The sequence below is a fragment of the Schistocerca americana genome, chromosome 5 (genome assembly GCF_021461395.2).
Source record: "Schistocerca americana isolate TAMUIC-IGC-003095 chromosome 5, iqSchAmer2.1, whole genome shotgun sequence".
NCBI lineage: Eukaryota > Metazoa > Arthropoda > Insecta > Orthoptera > Acrididae > Schistocerca > Schistocerca americana.
In genome coordinates this window covers 184317065-184334405 of record NC_060123.1, presented here as the reverse complement: position 1 = coordinate 184334405, position 17341 = coordinate 184317065, and the positions used below count along the sequence as shown (strand labels likewise).

Sequence of the window (17341 nt, the reverse complement as noted above, 5' to 3'; positions counted from 1 at the left end):
TAATAACTGAAACGAAGTCTTGTGGGAACAAACACGGGATTGCATCATGTGACAACCTGGAGACGGACTGCACGCTCGGGCATCTAACGTAGCCACCAAGTCAGGAAAAACCGCCGACCGAAAGCTACCCATAGCCAGTGAGTGACCTAAACGACCGATCTGCGGTCGTGGAATGAAGTACCATGGTCCGTAGCTCCAGCGAACGAGCCGTACTTTTTGTGATCTGCAGCCGAGACAGAAAGGTATGAGCTTCCTTCCTTAGCCAGTCTGTGAATGGCAGTCAGAACTGCCTTCATAACACAAGAATCCGGGCAATGCGCTGGCAGGGGCGGCAGAGACAGTCGATTCGTCGCCTGGCAGCGCTCCATTAGGCAAGCCGAAACACAGATGTCGCCAGCCCCGACATAGTTTCGCGACTGCCTGCAGCTGCCGAGCCCGCTCTCCATTACCCTTCCCCTTCCCCTCCCCCACACCGCCATCACCCCAAGGGGCGTGATAGTTATCTCAAGGATGTTAGGAACGACAGCAATGTTGCAAACACGCCATGTCCGTGCAATGCCACGAAATCGTTACAAATGATCAACCGGAATCAAGTAGTACAAAACGACAAGTACTTACCTTTTAAATTCATGGATCACGGAGACCTCTCTTAAAAGAAATAGGCAGAAATTCTACTTCGTGAAAGTTCATCGTATGGAAATTTTTGATCTAATGGCTTAATTATGTAAGCCTCTCTGCACGCTGTCATGTGCCGAATACGATTAGGTTTAACCAGGGATATATTGTAAAGTTATATTTCAGTTTGGTGGATGGCATCTGCCTTCCTTACGTTTTTTGAAAGCTGTCCGATAACCAAAACCATGAAAATCAGTTGTTCTTTTAGCAGACATAAGAACTCTAAATGTAGAGGAGAGGCAGAACAGAACAAAAAGTGACGCAGTCCTATTTTCTGTTCATTTTTCATATATCACGAGGAAATAAGCGGAGCCGATGACGGTCCATTCTAATAGCTCTTTGAAGAACTATCTAATATTTGGCGAAAGAGATGTCAGGCAGTGATACTAGATAACACTGAAGCCGTTGAATCTAAAAATGACATAAGTAACTAGGGGAAAGACTATGAATATTGTAACGCAAATGTACTCGCTGGTAAAGGTTGTTGTAAGAAATCAATTCCTGTTGAATACAGAATTCAAGAACAGATATTATGTAGTACTTTTGAGCCGTATGTGAGTAATTTAGTGTCTGGCTATGGCATATTTTGTACCGGTTTTGTTTCTTTCTGTAACGTTAACGAAAAGTTCATAAATTATTCTCTTGTATTCAACGAAAAAAATAATTATGTGCACATAAAAATATATGATGCACTAAAATGTAATGTTGACATACTATGTAAATTGTCTAATGGACAATCTGTACACTTACAATATCTGGCATGGGAACGGTCGAACCCGAGATGTCGAAAGCTGCCCTGAAATTTTTTATACGGTAGAGATACAAAGAAAGAAGTTGCTGAGACACACTACAAGTATTTTCAAAAATGTTCAAAATTGCCAAGTTCATAGCTCGCAAGGTCGCTGGAGAAATGTATACCCATGCGCAACACAGCAGGCACATACCCTTGGTTGATGGTACATCGTTAAACATGCGATCGTAATTTGTAAAGCACATTTCAGTGTCAGTTGAAAGTATCTCCGACGCAGTTGTTCATAGTTACCATTCACTCGAATCTGTAACTCACTTAATATCCGTAACAAGTAGCAGTGGTTCCTAATGCCATCTATTGTAGCGCTGATACCACAGTTTCACAGTGATGTGAAATCCAATTAATGCTTTCAACAACGCAAAAGAAGAAAAAGAAGACGGTGGTACGAAATCGAAATCACTTATTTCTCCTGAGGACCTACGTAAGGGTGTGTGTTATTTATTATTTAATTTATTGGAATTCATTCGAATGATGTCTGCATTTGGTTAGAAATCGTGGTAATACGAGTATTAGACGAAAGAGGAAATAACTTGGGCGATTCTGTGAATTGTAGTTCGAACGATGATTGTTGCGCTGATTTAAGTCTAGAACAAAAATAGAGTACCTTCAAGACCGAAGAATACGTGTGGAGTAATAGCTTTCAGTGGCAAAGAAAATGCAGTAATGTTTTCAGTTAGATGAAGGGGAGAGCAAAGGCTTGAACTTAAGCACTGTATCAAAGACTACTCGTATTTCGTTTCATAAGATCTAATCATATATTGTGTAACTGGCCTTTCACCAACTCTAACACAATATTGAAAACAAAATGAAAAAAAGCCATGTTCCATGTCGGAGCTGGCCTGCATTACATAAGAAATGAAGGAAGTATTGGGCGAGTGGTTTCTATGGGTGACTAATCGCGCGCTACGCTTCCTCCTCATAACTTACCTCAGCCAGTGTCTCTTAGTGATGGACGTGTGACAGCAGATGGCATCATACTGGTCCGCAATCCACACAATTAGTATAATGTAGAAGGCTGTAGTAGTGTCGTTGAAGAACTCCGACATGATTGCCTCCATACCTAAAATAAGACACACCATGAGGATATATGGTACATCTTTAAGTTCAGTTAAAACTATTAAAGGTACAACCTAAAGGAACTAATGGTTCATTAACCTCCACCCTCACCCAGTCTCTCTCTCTCTCTCTCTCTCTCTCTCTCTCTCTCTCTCTCTATTTTTTTTTATTCAAATCAAAAGACCGTATTCCCAATCCCCCGGTTTGATAAATGTTTATAAAAGGTAATCTTCATTAAATTCTGCAATAATCAGTAATAACACATATTTACATCGTGCACTTAATTGTTCAACATTATATTTAATAATTTGTCGCTGAAAAAATTGTTACGATACAATTCCAATGCACAATAACAAACGCTCAAAAACGATGTGAACCTAACATAAAATTTCTCACTCGATTCTTACAGCAACGAGAACTCAGCTGCTTCGGTGTGAGTACTTTACGTGGCAAATGTTGCACATCAATAAAGTTCCAAATATGTCCAACTAGCGACATAATATGCAAATGTGGAGAGCAGAGTTAAGACCAGCGTCCAATCTTCGCAGGACAGCTCCCACACAGCTCAACCGACCCAGGACTAAGCATCATACTCCAGTATCGCGTCCATCTCATAAACTGAACTTTCTTCATCAGTAGCACAACACTGGAGCATAGCTGAGCAGTGAGAAATCCATGTCAGTACAAAGGTGGCGAATATGAGCATCTCTGGCGTGTTTCAGTAGCATATTGTCAAATATCAGACGTAAACCTGTGGCTATCTCACATCACGTGAGCTATGTGACGACACTGAGACATGTTATGTAAACTGAAGGTGGATAGCAGGGAAAGGGGAACAAGGGAAAGGGGGGGGCAAGGGGGACAAAGGGGGGGCAAGGGGAACAAAGGGGGGCAAGGGGACAAAGGGGGGAAGCGGATAAAGGGGGCAAGGGGGCAAGGAGGCAAGGATGAGGGGAGAGGGGGACAGGGAAGGGGAAGGTGGGAGGGGGAGAGGGTATGGCGAGAGGGAGAAAGGAGGGGGTGCAAGAGAAAGGAGGGGGTGCAGGAAAAGGAGGGGGAGAGTGAGAAAGGAGGGGGAGAGTGAGAAAGGAGGGGGAGAGGGAGAAAGGAGGGGGAGAGAGAGAAAGGAGGGGGAGAGAGAGAAAGGAGGGGGAGAGAGAGAAAGGAGGGGAGGGGAGCAGGAGATAGAGGGAGGGGGAGAGAGGGGAACGGTTTGAGAGAGGGGTGAGAGGAGATGAGGAGGGGGGAGGGGGAGGGGAGATGGGAGGGGAGAGGGGAGGGGATGGGGAGGTGAGAGCGAATGGGGAGAGGGACTGGGGGGAGGGGAGGGTGAGATGAGAGAGGATGGGCGAGGGGAGGGGAGAGGGGATAGTCGAGGGGAGGGGGTAGGGGGGAAGGGTAGGGGAGAGGGGAAGGGGATTGGGAGAAATGGGAAGGGAGGGGAAGGAGGGGAGAGGGGGAGGGGAGTGGGGAGTGGGGTAAAGGGAAAGGGAGAGGAAGGAGGGGAGGGGAGGGAGCTCCATTGGGGCTTTATGTGGATTTAGCAGCGATGAGTGAAAATGTGTCCCAGACAAGGACTTCAACCCAGGATCTCCAGCTTACTAGGTGGACACACTAACCAATGCGCCACTCAGACTGCAAATGCGTGGACTATTACGGCAAGCTCCTCGGCCGACTCACATTCCCACCTAGCACTACCACTTACGTGTAGTCTCTGTCAATGTCCTCTGCGATTGCTAATTTTAGATTTGTGCATCTGCACTGACGGTGGTGGATTCATAGCCCATCAAGGTGTTCGGTTATATGAATGCTTGGTGTGTCTTCTTGCGGATATGTCCTAAAGAATAGACACCACCAAGCACTCTCATAATAGCACCAGAGAGTCAAACGCAGCGTGTCGCCTCTACTTCAGCCCGCCTTATTCGCGATTTTGGTTCTGCACTGAACTCAGTCCAACATTTTGTGCATTTCTTGAGTAACTTATTGAAGTTATTAACCCTAAAATTTCTTTAGTGTATTATCAACCGACAGAAAATTTCTGAGTGTCGACCTACTCCTCAACCTAACTGCACGATGTGTATCCGATATAGAGAAAAGTAGCTTTGTAATCGATCGCTTTATTACGATTGTGAAATTTCTAGTACTCTGCGTTAGCAACAGGGGCATCCAACTTCAGCTGGAACCGTTTTCTATCCGCTTTTCGCAATGTTTATCACGGAACTGCACTTAATATTACCTGTAATATTTTACTTCGAAGGATGATGAAGAGATGGTGCTATATCTTTGGAAATTTTTGGACTATCGATCTTGGTAGATGCACGTAAATAAAAGACAAAAGGTAGTGTCAATCAGGTCTTTTATTCCATACGGTGAGGTCGGAGGGTGAAATGTTGTTACTTGAATTAGCAACCGCGAGAATGTAGAGCAACAACATTCACATTAGCATGACTCCTGTTGCCCTGCGAAAACCAACTGACAAATAATAAAATTTCTCTCGTCTCGTAATGCTCTAACAACGTCATTTAATTGTGAATCATACCATTCACAGATATATTTTACTTTCTGTCAATGGTCTGGAGCAGGCAGCACATTTCACTATTGAGAAACGGACGACATCGGTCTTCCCATAGCTTCATGAATGCCACAGTCTAATGTCGCCGATGAACAGTACAGTTTTCTTCGAGATAAGGTACGATTTCATTAGACACGTACGAGAAAGACTACCCGCCACGACTGTTTGTGAAACAAGTTTGTAGTGCCTATTTGCACAAGTTTGTAGTGCCTATTTGCACAATTCCACTGCCCAATAACAAGACGAGGTGACTGAATATTCGTAACTGTCTCAACAGTGATTTTACGGCGTTCTTGCTAAAACGTGATGTTTTAATCCTCGGCCTCTTCAACACCTCATATAGAGAACATGCTTTCCTTTAATCTGCGAAGTTTCCGAAAGAAATTCAGAAACAAATTTGTCTCGTTAGAGCCTCATTCGAAAATGCAATGCAAGGTACAAATCGAACAACAAAACAAGACAGCACATATTACCCTCCACGTAATATCCCAACCTTTTGTTACGGAAACCTGCTAAACTTGTATCATGGCCTGGTACATAGCTAGAATACTACATTAAACCTTCAGCAAGTCAACCGATGCAACAGGAAAAGGAAGAGTAAAAAAACTTCTAATGCGAATATAGCCTGTTATCTGGATACTATTACTCACATTGTATTAATCATTACTACATGGGCAATTTACATTATAGATGCTTACTGTGACACAGCATTGCCTTCTCTCTGTATATTACGGAGTACTAGAACAACTACAATTGACACAGGAGCTTCTAGCAGCCTGCTACGAACGATTAGTTGGTGACTGACGAAGCACACAATACATCAGCAGAGGTTAGCAGCTGACTAAGACCTCTTCATATTTCCACCGCAGCAGTAGTTAAATCCCCTACATCTTGCCGAATGGCTAGCCGCCACGCAGCGCTGCATTGCAGAGTGTTTGAAATTTACTTCAGGATATAGCCGAGTAATGGGGAGAACTTTATGCCAGCACCACTCATCCAGTTTCCGGTCAAACAATGGAAATGAAAACAATTCCCCAAACGGGATTTGAAACAGCTACTCCTGGTTCGATCACGTCGGCAATACCATGCGTTAACTAAGTTGCTTGTACTTGCACCGAACCACTTTCATTGCTGTTGTGATTCACCTCTAACGAAATATGAACCTGACGTATACAATACGTGTATATGGGTACAAAAAATAGACTTACTGTGCATAAATAGGAAGAAAGAACAGTTCTTCTTGATTACACGACTACCGATCAATCGTTGAAAATAGTCATGACCATATAGGAGATTTCGTACAGAGCGAATTAAGTTGAAGGATTTCATGAAACTAATCGTAGAATAGTAGATTCCAGACAGATTCATCAGAAGACTGCTAAGTAATCCACCCACAAAACAAGTGGCTTACAAAACACTCTTTCGACTAGTTAAGTGAGAGAGGGGGGGGGGGGGCTGCTAAATTCTGAGAGCTTACTCCCAAAGAGAGTCACAAGTAACTTATTACTTCCTGTGACAGTCATCTTGCAAAGTGACTACGACGAAAATAACCTGGGAAACTACAACTCATACGGAAGAATGGGACACCTAGAACGAAGTCCTCGGATAAGGACGGGCGCAAGAAAAGGATGAGGATTTTCGCTCCCATTGTTAATCTATACGTCGGAGAAGCAATGACGAAAACAAAGGTTCAGGAGTGAGATTAAAAATCATGGTGAAAGGATATCAATGATAAGTTCGCTGTTGACATTGCTATCCTCTGTGAAACTGAAGAATTGTCGGACCTACTGAATGTAAATGAACAGTGCAATCAGTGCACAATACGGACTGACAGTAGATCCAAGAAAGACGAAAGCAATCAGTTGTAGTAGTAGTAGTAGTAGTAGTAGTAGTAGAAATGAGATAAGCGATGAAATTGGCAAAATTACTACATTGCAAAGAAGGCATAACTGACCAACAGAAGTGTACTAGTGTCAAACTTCGTCATTATTTTAAGGAAACTGTAGGTCTGACGCACAAAGTAACACCGAAGCAAATCCTGGAATGTCGCAAAATGTGAAAAAGTTAAAAACTCGTTGTGTGAGCGTAGTTTTTCGCGGCTACGTTCTTGAATAAACGCTTCACGGAATTCTTGTCGCGTGAGACTCGTCAATCTCGAGCTTTCGACGACTTCCTACGTCGTCATCATCAGGAAATTAGATTTCAATAGGCCGTTAGGTATCTCAATTAGCCGATTACGTCTTGCAGAGGTCACGAACTCACGGATCCTACATGTGATACAAGAGTTTTTATGTCGATGCCTATGACTTCAGAGCAGTGATAGGGGTGTTGGTTGCTTTGGATTCAATGGCTGAGGATTCAATTGAATTCTATGTTGTCTTTCAGCATCAAGCGCCGGTTTCCCTGCACCATTAGGAGTGTAGCCAGTATGTCAGTTAAAGTGGCTGTTGCACATTCTGATCTCAACGGTTCCTTTGGTGACAGAATTCCAGTAGGTGGTTGCATGAGATAATACTTTTGTTTTATCGAACATAATCGTTTTTATGTTCATGAGACAGTGTTCAGTAGCAGTAGATCTGTTCAAATCGCTGATATTTAATGTGGCGTCGGTGATCCGTGCATCGTTCTGGTATTGTTCTTGTTTATCTGCCAGTGAAACTCCTACCACTCAATAACTCATTTTATAAATTCTAGGGATACCGAGACCACGGCTGTCTTTTACTGGGCGCAGTGTCTCTTTAACTTTCTTGGGGGGGTAGGAAAATGAACTGAAAAAAAATAAGAAAAAAGAACGTTTGCCGTCAATCGTTCTATACATGCACCGTCTGCAAAGGGAACAGAAAAGGGGGAGAGAGAAGTGGTGGTTTACACGTCTGTAGGTTTGCTTCTCCCTCAGGTATCGCGCGCAGATTTAGTTGCTTGTTGTTTGGAATCGAGCCAAATTGTGAACGGCATGCGCTGCGCGTCATCCTAGCAGTTGCTTGTCGGCTTCGTTAAAGAATAAAATTTTCAAAGAAATATAACGTATTCCAAAAGTCAACGAACAAGTACTTAAAATTTTCTGTAAGTAATGAGAATGTGTTGCGACAACACACTTCATCAAAATACATCAAATAGGCATTTATCTGTCAAATTTATATGAGGGGCAGTCAAGTGAAAACAGAACAGGAGCCACAACGAGATCATGGAATGTTTCTGTTCAAAAGTAATCACCAGTGGGAGAGGAGACGATCAATTCCTGTTTCGTAGAATGCAGTCGACCGCTGACAGATGTACAACCGCACCCAATCTTGCTCATCCTCATCCTGCTGAAACCTACGCCCATGCACGTCTTTCTTCCGGTCGCCAAAGATGTGCGAATCACACAGCGAAAGATCCAGTCTGTACGGAGGATGCTGCAGTGTGTCCCAAGTACATTGGGGAAGCGTAGCCGTCGTCCGATTGGATGCGCTGGGTTGGGCGTTTTTAATTTATGACGCGTCGCAGTTTCTGCAAAGTGTCTCCACAGCGCTGCACTTTGGTTGGTTGATTCCAGGGAGCGCACGAAACAGAGTGGTCATCGGTCCCATCGGATTAGGGAAGGATTGGCAAAGAAGTCGGCCGTATCCTTTCAAAGGATCAATCCCGGCACTTGCCTGAAGCGATTTAGGGAAACCACGCAAAATCTAAATCAGGATGGCCTGATACGGGCTTTGAATCGTCGTCCTCCCGAATGCGAGTCCAGTGTGTTAACCACTGCGACTCCTCGCGCTCGGTCGCGGCGCACTGATTGAGGTCCCGCGCTCGAGGATTTCGACTTGCAGAGGGCGACTGCAGTCGAAAAACCGTAATTCGTGCCACGATTTAGAGACCGAGGGCAAACACCAAAGATAACAGTGGAAACATCCCACTTCTCAACCGCCAAAGAAATCCAAAGCTGCTCACGCAAGTTTCGGTAAGTTGGACGATAACGATCGCCCGCACAGTGCCAATCGGACGCAGACTACGCTGCAGCAATTTATTTGGGAAACACTGCAACATCCTCAGTACAGCCCGGATCTTGCACCGCCTGGTTTTCATATCTTTGGCGACCAGAAGAAAGACATGCATGGGCATCGGTTTCAGTCGGACGTGGAAGTGGAAGACTGGGTGCAGTCAGTGTCCGATAGCGTTGTACGAAAAACGAATTCATCGCCTCGTCTCTTTGTGGGATAAATGCCTTAAATCGTGTGGTGATTACTTTTTAATACAACCATTCCATAGCCCCGTTGTGGCGGGACTTTGGTTTTGATTTGAGAAAGAGAGAGAGAGAGAGAGAGAGCTGTGATATGTTTTGCGACCTAAGGTGGTTTGCAGAAGGAATGGACGAATGAATATCAGGGTTTGTAAGTTCCATCGACGACGAGGTCATTAAGGATGGAACACAAGCTCAGGACACTTTCAAAGGAATCACCCTGGCATTCACCCTCAATGCTTTACACGGAGGCGACAAAACTGTGATACTTCTTAATATCGTGTCGGAGCTCGCCTTGCCACGTGTTGTGTAGCAACTCGACGTGGCATGGACTCAACAAGTCACAGGAAGTCTATTGCAGAAGTATTGAGCCGTGCTGTCTCTACAGCCGCCCATAACAGTGAAAGTGTTGCCGCTGTAAGATTTTGTGCACTAACTGACCTGTCGATTATGTCTCATAAATCGTCGATGGGATTCGTGTCTGGTGATCTGGATGGCCAAACCGTTCGTTCGAATTGTCCATAATGTTCTTAAAAGCAATACCGAACAAACGTTGTGACATGGCGCATTTTCATCCGTAATGATGTCCATGAATGGCTGCAAATGGTCTACAATTACCCAGACATAACCATTTCCAGTCAATGATCGGTTCAGTTGGACCAGAGCAGCCAGTACATTTGATGTAAATAAAGGCCACACCATTATGGAGCCACCACCAGCTTGCACAGTGCTTTTGTTGACAACTTGGGTCCACGGCTTCACGGGGTCTGCGTCACACTGAAACCCTACCATCAGCTCTTACCAACTGAAATCGGGACTCATCTGACCAGGCCACGGTTTTCCAGTCGTCCAGGGTGAAACCGATATCGTCACGAGCCCAGGAGAGGCGCTGCACACGATGTCGTGCGGCTGGCAAAGGTACTTGCACAGCCCACTCGCCGCACTGTCCTAAAGGATAATTTCTTCCTACGTCCCACATGGAGTTCTGCAGTTATCTCACGCAGTGTTGCTTGCCTGTTATCACTGACAACACTACGCAAACGCCCCTACTCTCTGTCGTTGAGTGAAGGCTGTCAGCCGCTGCATTGCCAATGGTGAGATGTGATGCCTCATACGTGGTATTCTCGGCCTGCTCTTGACAATATGGGTCCCTGAATACTGAACTCCTAAAGGTTTCCGAAACGGAGTGTCCCATGCGTCTAGCTCCAACTACTATTTCACGTTCAAAGTCTCTTTATTCCCGTCGTGCGGCCACATTAGGGTAGGAAACTGTTTCACACGAATCAACTGAGTCAAATGACATCTCCGCCAATCCACTGCCGTTTTACACCTTCAGTACATCATACTACTGCCATCTGTATATGTGCCTCTCGCTGCACGTGAGTATTGTCACCTTAGTATACAGATAACACGGAAAATCTAAACCTGGATAACTGGACGGGGATTTAAAATCCGTACCCTAGGTCACGAGTCTACTGCGCTTTATTATTGCGCCACCTCGCACTGTTGTGTATTGTTGACGTAGATGTGCAAAGAGACAGACATTGCAACACGCGGTCTACCGCCAACACAGAACCAATCGAAAGCGAAAGAATCGAAGCGATGTGTGGCTCGGAGACGGAGGATAGGAGAGGAGACGAGGGTGTGATCCACAGGGCAGCGAGCGGGTAAGTTTTAATCGAGGTGGTGTTCCGGGAGAGAAGATTTATGGCGAGCGGTCATTAGGGATGCAGCGCGGGCGCCGGCGCCGGTCCCGCTCACGGCTGCGACAAGTAATTACCGCGGCCGGCCGGCGCACAGGCGCAGGCGGAGGCGGAGCAGAGGCGCCGCAACTTTTAATGACGCCTGGCAGCCGCCTCCCGCCGCCACGCGACGCGACCAATCAGCCGCCCGCGAGCGACGCGCGCCGCTGGCCGGAGCCGCCTCGCCGGCACACAGCGGTGCCGCGAGCCTGTTATCCCACAGGGCACAGCACCACCGCAGCCGGCCGCGGGCGCTGCCGAGGTCGGGCGCCGGCAAAAAACAACGCCGCTGTCTCGCGAATAGCAAAATATGAACGTATATTTCACACAACCGAGCAAAGCAACACAGTACTAGAGACGGCTCTGTTTCTTTTATTCGAAATTTAACCGCTCCAACACGATGAAAAGATATTCCAGAAAACGTGTTGCCTTCACCTCCAATAGGTTGGTTGATTTGGGGGAAGAGACCAAACTACGAGGCCATCGGTCTCATCGGATTAGGGAAGAACGGGGAAGGAAGTCGGCCGTGCCCTTTCAAAGGAACCGTCCCGGCATTTGCCTGGAGAGATTTAGGGAAATCACGGAAAACCTAAATCAGGATGGCCGGACGCGGGATTGAACCGTCGTCCTCCCGAATGCGAGTCCAGTGTGCTAACCACTGCGCCACCTCGCTCGGTCACCTCCAATATACAAGGCGTTCGAAGATAAATGGTGAATATTCAGGGATATGACAGGAACGATCATTCGAAGCAAACAATCTAAAATGCAACAGATAAAGTAGCCAAATATGGCCCCTTATCTAAATATCGCCACCTTACCTACTCTGAAGCGCCAAACAAACTGGTATAGGCATGCGTATTCAAATACAGAGATATGTAAACAGGTAGATTTGCGCGCTGCGGTCGGCAACACCCATATAAGACAACAAGTGTCTGGACCAGTTGTTAGATCGGTTACTGCAACTACAATGGCAGGTTATCAAGATTTAAGTTAGCTTGAACGTGGTATTATAGTTGGCGCACGAGCGATGGGACACAGCATCTCCGATGTAGCGACGAAGTGGGAATTTTCCCGTACCACCATTTCACGAGTGTACCGTGAATATCAAGAATCCGAGAAAACATCAAATCTACGACATCGTTGCGACCGGAAAAAGATCCTGCAAGAACTGGATCAGCGACAACTGAAGAGAATTGTTCAACGTGACAGAAGTGCAATCCTTCCACAAATTGCTGTAGATTTCAATGCTCGGCCACAACAAGTGTCAACGAGCAAACCTTTCAACGAAACAGCATCGATATGGGCTTTCGGAGTCGAGGGCCCACTCGTGTACTGACGGTGACTGCACGACACAAAGCTTTATGCCTCGCCTGGGCCCGTCAACACCGACATTGGACTGTTGATGACTGGAAAGATGTTGCCTGGTCGGACGAGTCTCGTTTCATATTTTATCGAGCGGATGGACCTGTATGTGTATGGAGACAACCTCATGCATCCGTCGGCCCTGCACATCAGCAGAGGACTGTTCAAGCTGGTGGGGGCTCTGTAATAGTGTGAGGCGTGTGCAGTTGGAATGATATGGGACCCCTGATACGTCTAGATACGACTGACAGGTGACACGTACGTAAGCATTCTGTCTGATCACCTGCATCCATTCATGTCCATTGTGCATTCCGACAAACTTGTGCAATTCCAGCAGGGCAATGCGACACCTCACACGTCCAGAATTGCTACAGAATGGCTCCAGGAACACTCTTCTGAGTTTAAACACTTCCGCTGGCCACCACTCTCCGCAGACATGAACACACAGCATATCTGCGATACCTTGCAGCGTGCTGCTCAGAAGAGATCTCCAACCGCTCCTACTCTTACGGATCCAGCCTGCAGGATTGATGTGGTCAGTTCCCTCCAGTACTACTTCAGACGTTACTCGAGTCACTGCCACGTCGAGTTGCTTCACCTGTGCGTGTTCGCGGGGGCCGTGCACGATATTGGGCCGGTGTATCAGTTTCTTTGGCTCTTCAGTATATATTCGAAAAAAGGTGTTGCATTCATCCCTAATATACAGGGTGTCCGAAGATAGATGGTAACAATTCAGAGATATGACAGGAACGATCGTTCTAAGCAAAGAATCTAGTTAACATGAGCTCTACAATGCATAAAAAAGGATCCAAATACGGTCCCTTATCCAAATATCGCTACCCCAACCAAACCCTCCAACAAGTCGTGCACTCGTGCGGTATTAGCATGAACTTTTTCAGACGGCACTGGTAAGTCAAGCAGAGTGCGTTGAACAAGAAGCATTCTCTGTGACAGTCCTGAATCTTGTATTTTTATTTCAGACCAAAGGTGAATTTTTGGTATGTTTTAGTTACAGAATGTGTTTCATTGTGACATATAAATATTAGACAACCAATTTTTTAATCACAGGAAGTCATCATTCTTTGTTGTAGCTTAGATCTGTTGAACATATTTTACATCAACTTTACCTGCAATACAGGCCGTTCTTATAATATGGCTCCCATATAAACTTCAGTGATTTAAGTGACAACGGTGAAGATACAAAATGCCAGTGTGCAATAAACTGTTTTCGCAGGACAAAAATAGATTCAGCGCATATGGCGCTTTTTGCGGAGCTATGACAAACGTAGTGTCAAACTTCACATAAAATTACAATTATTTGCGCTCCTCGTCGGAAAATTACACCGAAGAGCCACAAAACTGGTACACCTGCCTAGTATCGTGTACGGCCCCGCGAGCAAGCAGAAGTCCCACAACACGACGCGGCAAGGACTCGACTAATGACTGAAGTAGTGCTGGACGAAATTGACGCCATGAATCCTGCAGGACTGTCCATAAATCCGTAAGAGTATGAGGGGGTGGAGATCTCTTCTGAGCAGCACGTTGCAAGGCATCCAAGATCATCTTGCTTACGTAAAAGTTCGTTGCTCAGGCCAACTTGAAATACAATAGTCTCAGGTTGCGTTCCCTAACAATTAAGTGCCGTCGCCAGAGCATCATCATGGCTAGAAGTGAAGGGGTCGGTCAATTCTTTCGGAAGTACAGAATAACGCCCACGCTAGTTTCAATACCATGAAAATTCCAAAATATCTGTGGTGTTCACTTGTACTGTCTTTAATATATACTCGTTGAGACAACGTGCCGCAACACACCTTACCGATTGTGAAATAGACACATGCCACTGGAAAGGTAATCAAAAGAACTACAAAACATATTGATTCATAGCCCTCTATACTGGGACTTGTCAATCGAACCTCTCCTACGTCATGTGGGAGATGATGGCCACGTCCAGAGTAGTTATATAGGAACTTAACATCCACAATAGAGAGAGTCACAAATGGGGACCCTCTCCACAATGGACAACGAAGCAGCTATGGCCACAGAAAATTAAATCAATATTCTTAAAACGACAACTCTTCCTACGCAAACATCCCACAGTCGAAATAGAAAACACTTCCATCAACAAACACAATGAAGCCTTAGTTTGAGATCCAGTTGCATTAAAAGCTTAATTTTACATAATCCACCAACACAACCAATGCAACAAAACCGAGAAAACTGCCCGCGGAGCACACCCAACAAGTTAACGCGGCTAACTGTGAGAAAATGCGACAGATTTCCATAACCACTGATTACGCAGCAAGTATCTGGTTATACAAACTTGTGTCCGCAGCAAACAACAAGCAAATCTTAAAACACGCACAGGGGGATGTCCTGTTCAAATTCACAAGTGCGTCTGGCACTACTTTAACTGATGCTTTGCTAACACCCTTCTACTGGCTCCAAAACAATGCTTATTAAAAGTTCAGGAAATAACTAAACACAGAAAAAGAAAAATGTCAAACTCCTGAACTGAGAGCTCAGCGTACGGCAGAACGACTGGAACAGCTGTGTCATGTTAATTCAAGTCAAGACATGGGAAATTATTTCACAGGAAAAGGCTAAAAATCTTTTTTAGCAGCACAAATTTAGCAAAAACTAAAATATGTTTCAGTGTAACCTTACTGGAATATACTAAGTTAATAGTCGAGTGGATAATGTTGGAACCGGCCGATGTGGCCGAGCGGTTCTTGGCGCTTCAGCCTGGAACCGCGCGACCGCTACGGTCGCAGGTTCGCATCCTGCCTCGGGCATGGATGTGTGTGATGTCCTTAGGTTAGTTAGGTTAAAGTAGTTCTAAGGTCTAGGGACCTGATGACCTCAGATGTTAAGTCCCATAGTGCTCAGAACCATTTGAATCATTTTTTGATAATGTTGTAGACTCACTGAGGCTCTTCGCAGACGACGCTGCTGTCTACAGGGAGACTGCAACGGCATAAGACAGTTGCGAAATGAAGGAAGACCTTCAGAGCATCGACAATTGGTGCACAAACTGACAGTTGATCCTGAAAGTAAATAACAGTAAAGTACTGCAGAAAAATAAGCGAAGATATTCACTGCTTTTTCGTTACGCCATTGGCAACAAATCACTGGAAACAATAACCAACGTAAAATTTGTAAGCTAACCGTCAGGAGCGTCAGTGGAATTACCACATGAAAACAAATTGTAGGAAAAGCAGACGCCAGGCTGAGATTCACTGGGACAATCTCAAGGAAATGTAATACATCCACAGAGAAGTGGTTTACTGAACACGTGTTCGACCGATTCTTGAGTACTGCTCATCACATCTGGGACCCTTACCAGGTTCGATTAAAAGAAGATACAGAGAAGAGTCAGTGCACTCTTACTGGCACAGCTGCAACATTTCACTTTATCAATGGCCTACGGCTCCATTTTGTTTTTGCTCCTGTGGTATGGTACTTAATTACGATTTTATTTTTTCGATACATTAGTCAAAACTTTTTGATTACCACTCTTAGGCTACTTATATAACAAGCGTATTAGCACTCTGTATCCTAACAACTATGTGAATATGATTTGTAATTGACTTTCTATTAATATGTAGGTGCCTAAACATGGAGCCTTGTCGCTTCGAAATCGATTCCTCTTGAACTGTAATGCAATAAACACAGCTGTCTGGATATAGAAATAAAACGAGAATAAATCAAATTTGCGAGGGCGTGCTGAAAAATAATACCTCCGAATTTTTTATGTGAAAACTCTTACGGCTTTTTTCAATAAAACAGACGTTACTAACATTCTACATCTTCATTCTTCATACCTACACATTTGTAGCCCTCTGCCGCTAGAGCGTCTCGAATTACAGATTGTTACATGGCGGTGTGTAACGTACCTATGACGGTGCGTGAGGAATAGCGCGCTGTAATCGATTTTCGAATCGGAAGTGGTTGTCCACACATTGAGCGCCCTTCCTTAGCATGACAATGCCAAACCACATAGGAGCTCTGCGACATCTGCAGCAATCTGATGCCTTGGGTTCACTGTCGTCCATCATCCTCCATACAGTCTCCGACATGGCCCCATACGACTTTCATCTGTTTACAAAACTTAAAAGAACACCTTCGAATACTTCACTTTGACAGTGATGAGGCGTTGCAGCTGGAGATGAAGTGACTCCGTCAACAAAGTCAAACATTCTATAGTGATACTATGAACAAACTGGTCTCTCACGGGGAGAAATGTGTACGTTGAAAAATTAAAATGCGTATACATGAAGAACTCATATGGAGAATGTCAATAACATTTGTTTTATTTAAAAAGCTTTACGTGTTTTCACATAAAAAATTCGGAGGCAATACTTTTCAGCACGTCCTCGTATTTTCCGTCGTCAAAATGTTAGGAGTTTCAGTATGGAAGCTAGTACATTATAAACGACAATCAGATGAAGTACAGGACCACGAACATAGATGCCTCTAACATCAATCTAATACGAGCGTGTCCAAGAGATAAGTTAGGAAAGTTGAAGTAGTTTTCAAATTCGTGTAAAAAAGTCATTGGTACGGACATAGCCACCGTAACTGCACGTGAAAAATTGGAAAAGAAATAATTCGCTACGTCCACAAGGAATCTCAATTCGGCTGTACTTTGACACTGGGTCCTTACTTAGCTTGCATCTAATGTGAATCTCTCGCCCAGCGCGAAATCCCAAGCAAGTGGATAAAAGCATGGGTGACTCCCGTGTACTGTATAAGAAGCGTAAAATAATGGACCTTCAAAGTTAAAGACCGATATCCTTGTCGGTTTGTTGCAGAATTCTCGACAAGATTCTAAGTTAGAATATAATACATTCCCTTGAGGCACAAAAGCTTCCATCCGTAAATCAACAGCGATTTAGAAAGCATCGGTCGAG

The 17341-nt window shown here is 44.8% G+C and overlaps 1 protein-coding gene across 4 annotated transcripts in view; it reads right to left on the bottom strand.

Moving 5' to 3' along the window:
* LOC124616689 (membralin) overlaps nucleotides 1-17341 on the bottom strand; it is a 495400-nt gene that overhangs the window by 172321 nt on the left and 305738 nt on the right. For all 4 annotated transcript variants that reach the window (XM_047145027.1, XM_047145025.1, XM_047145024.1 and 1 more), the window contains one exon: nucleotides 2414-2546. In XM_047145027.1, the coding sequence (XP_047000983.1) occupies nucleotides 2414-2546 (133 nt within the window). The remainder of the gene's footprint in view (nucleotides 1-2413; nucleotides 2547-17341) is intronic.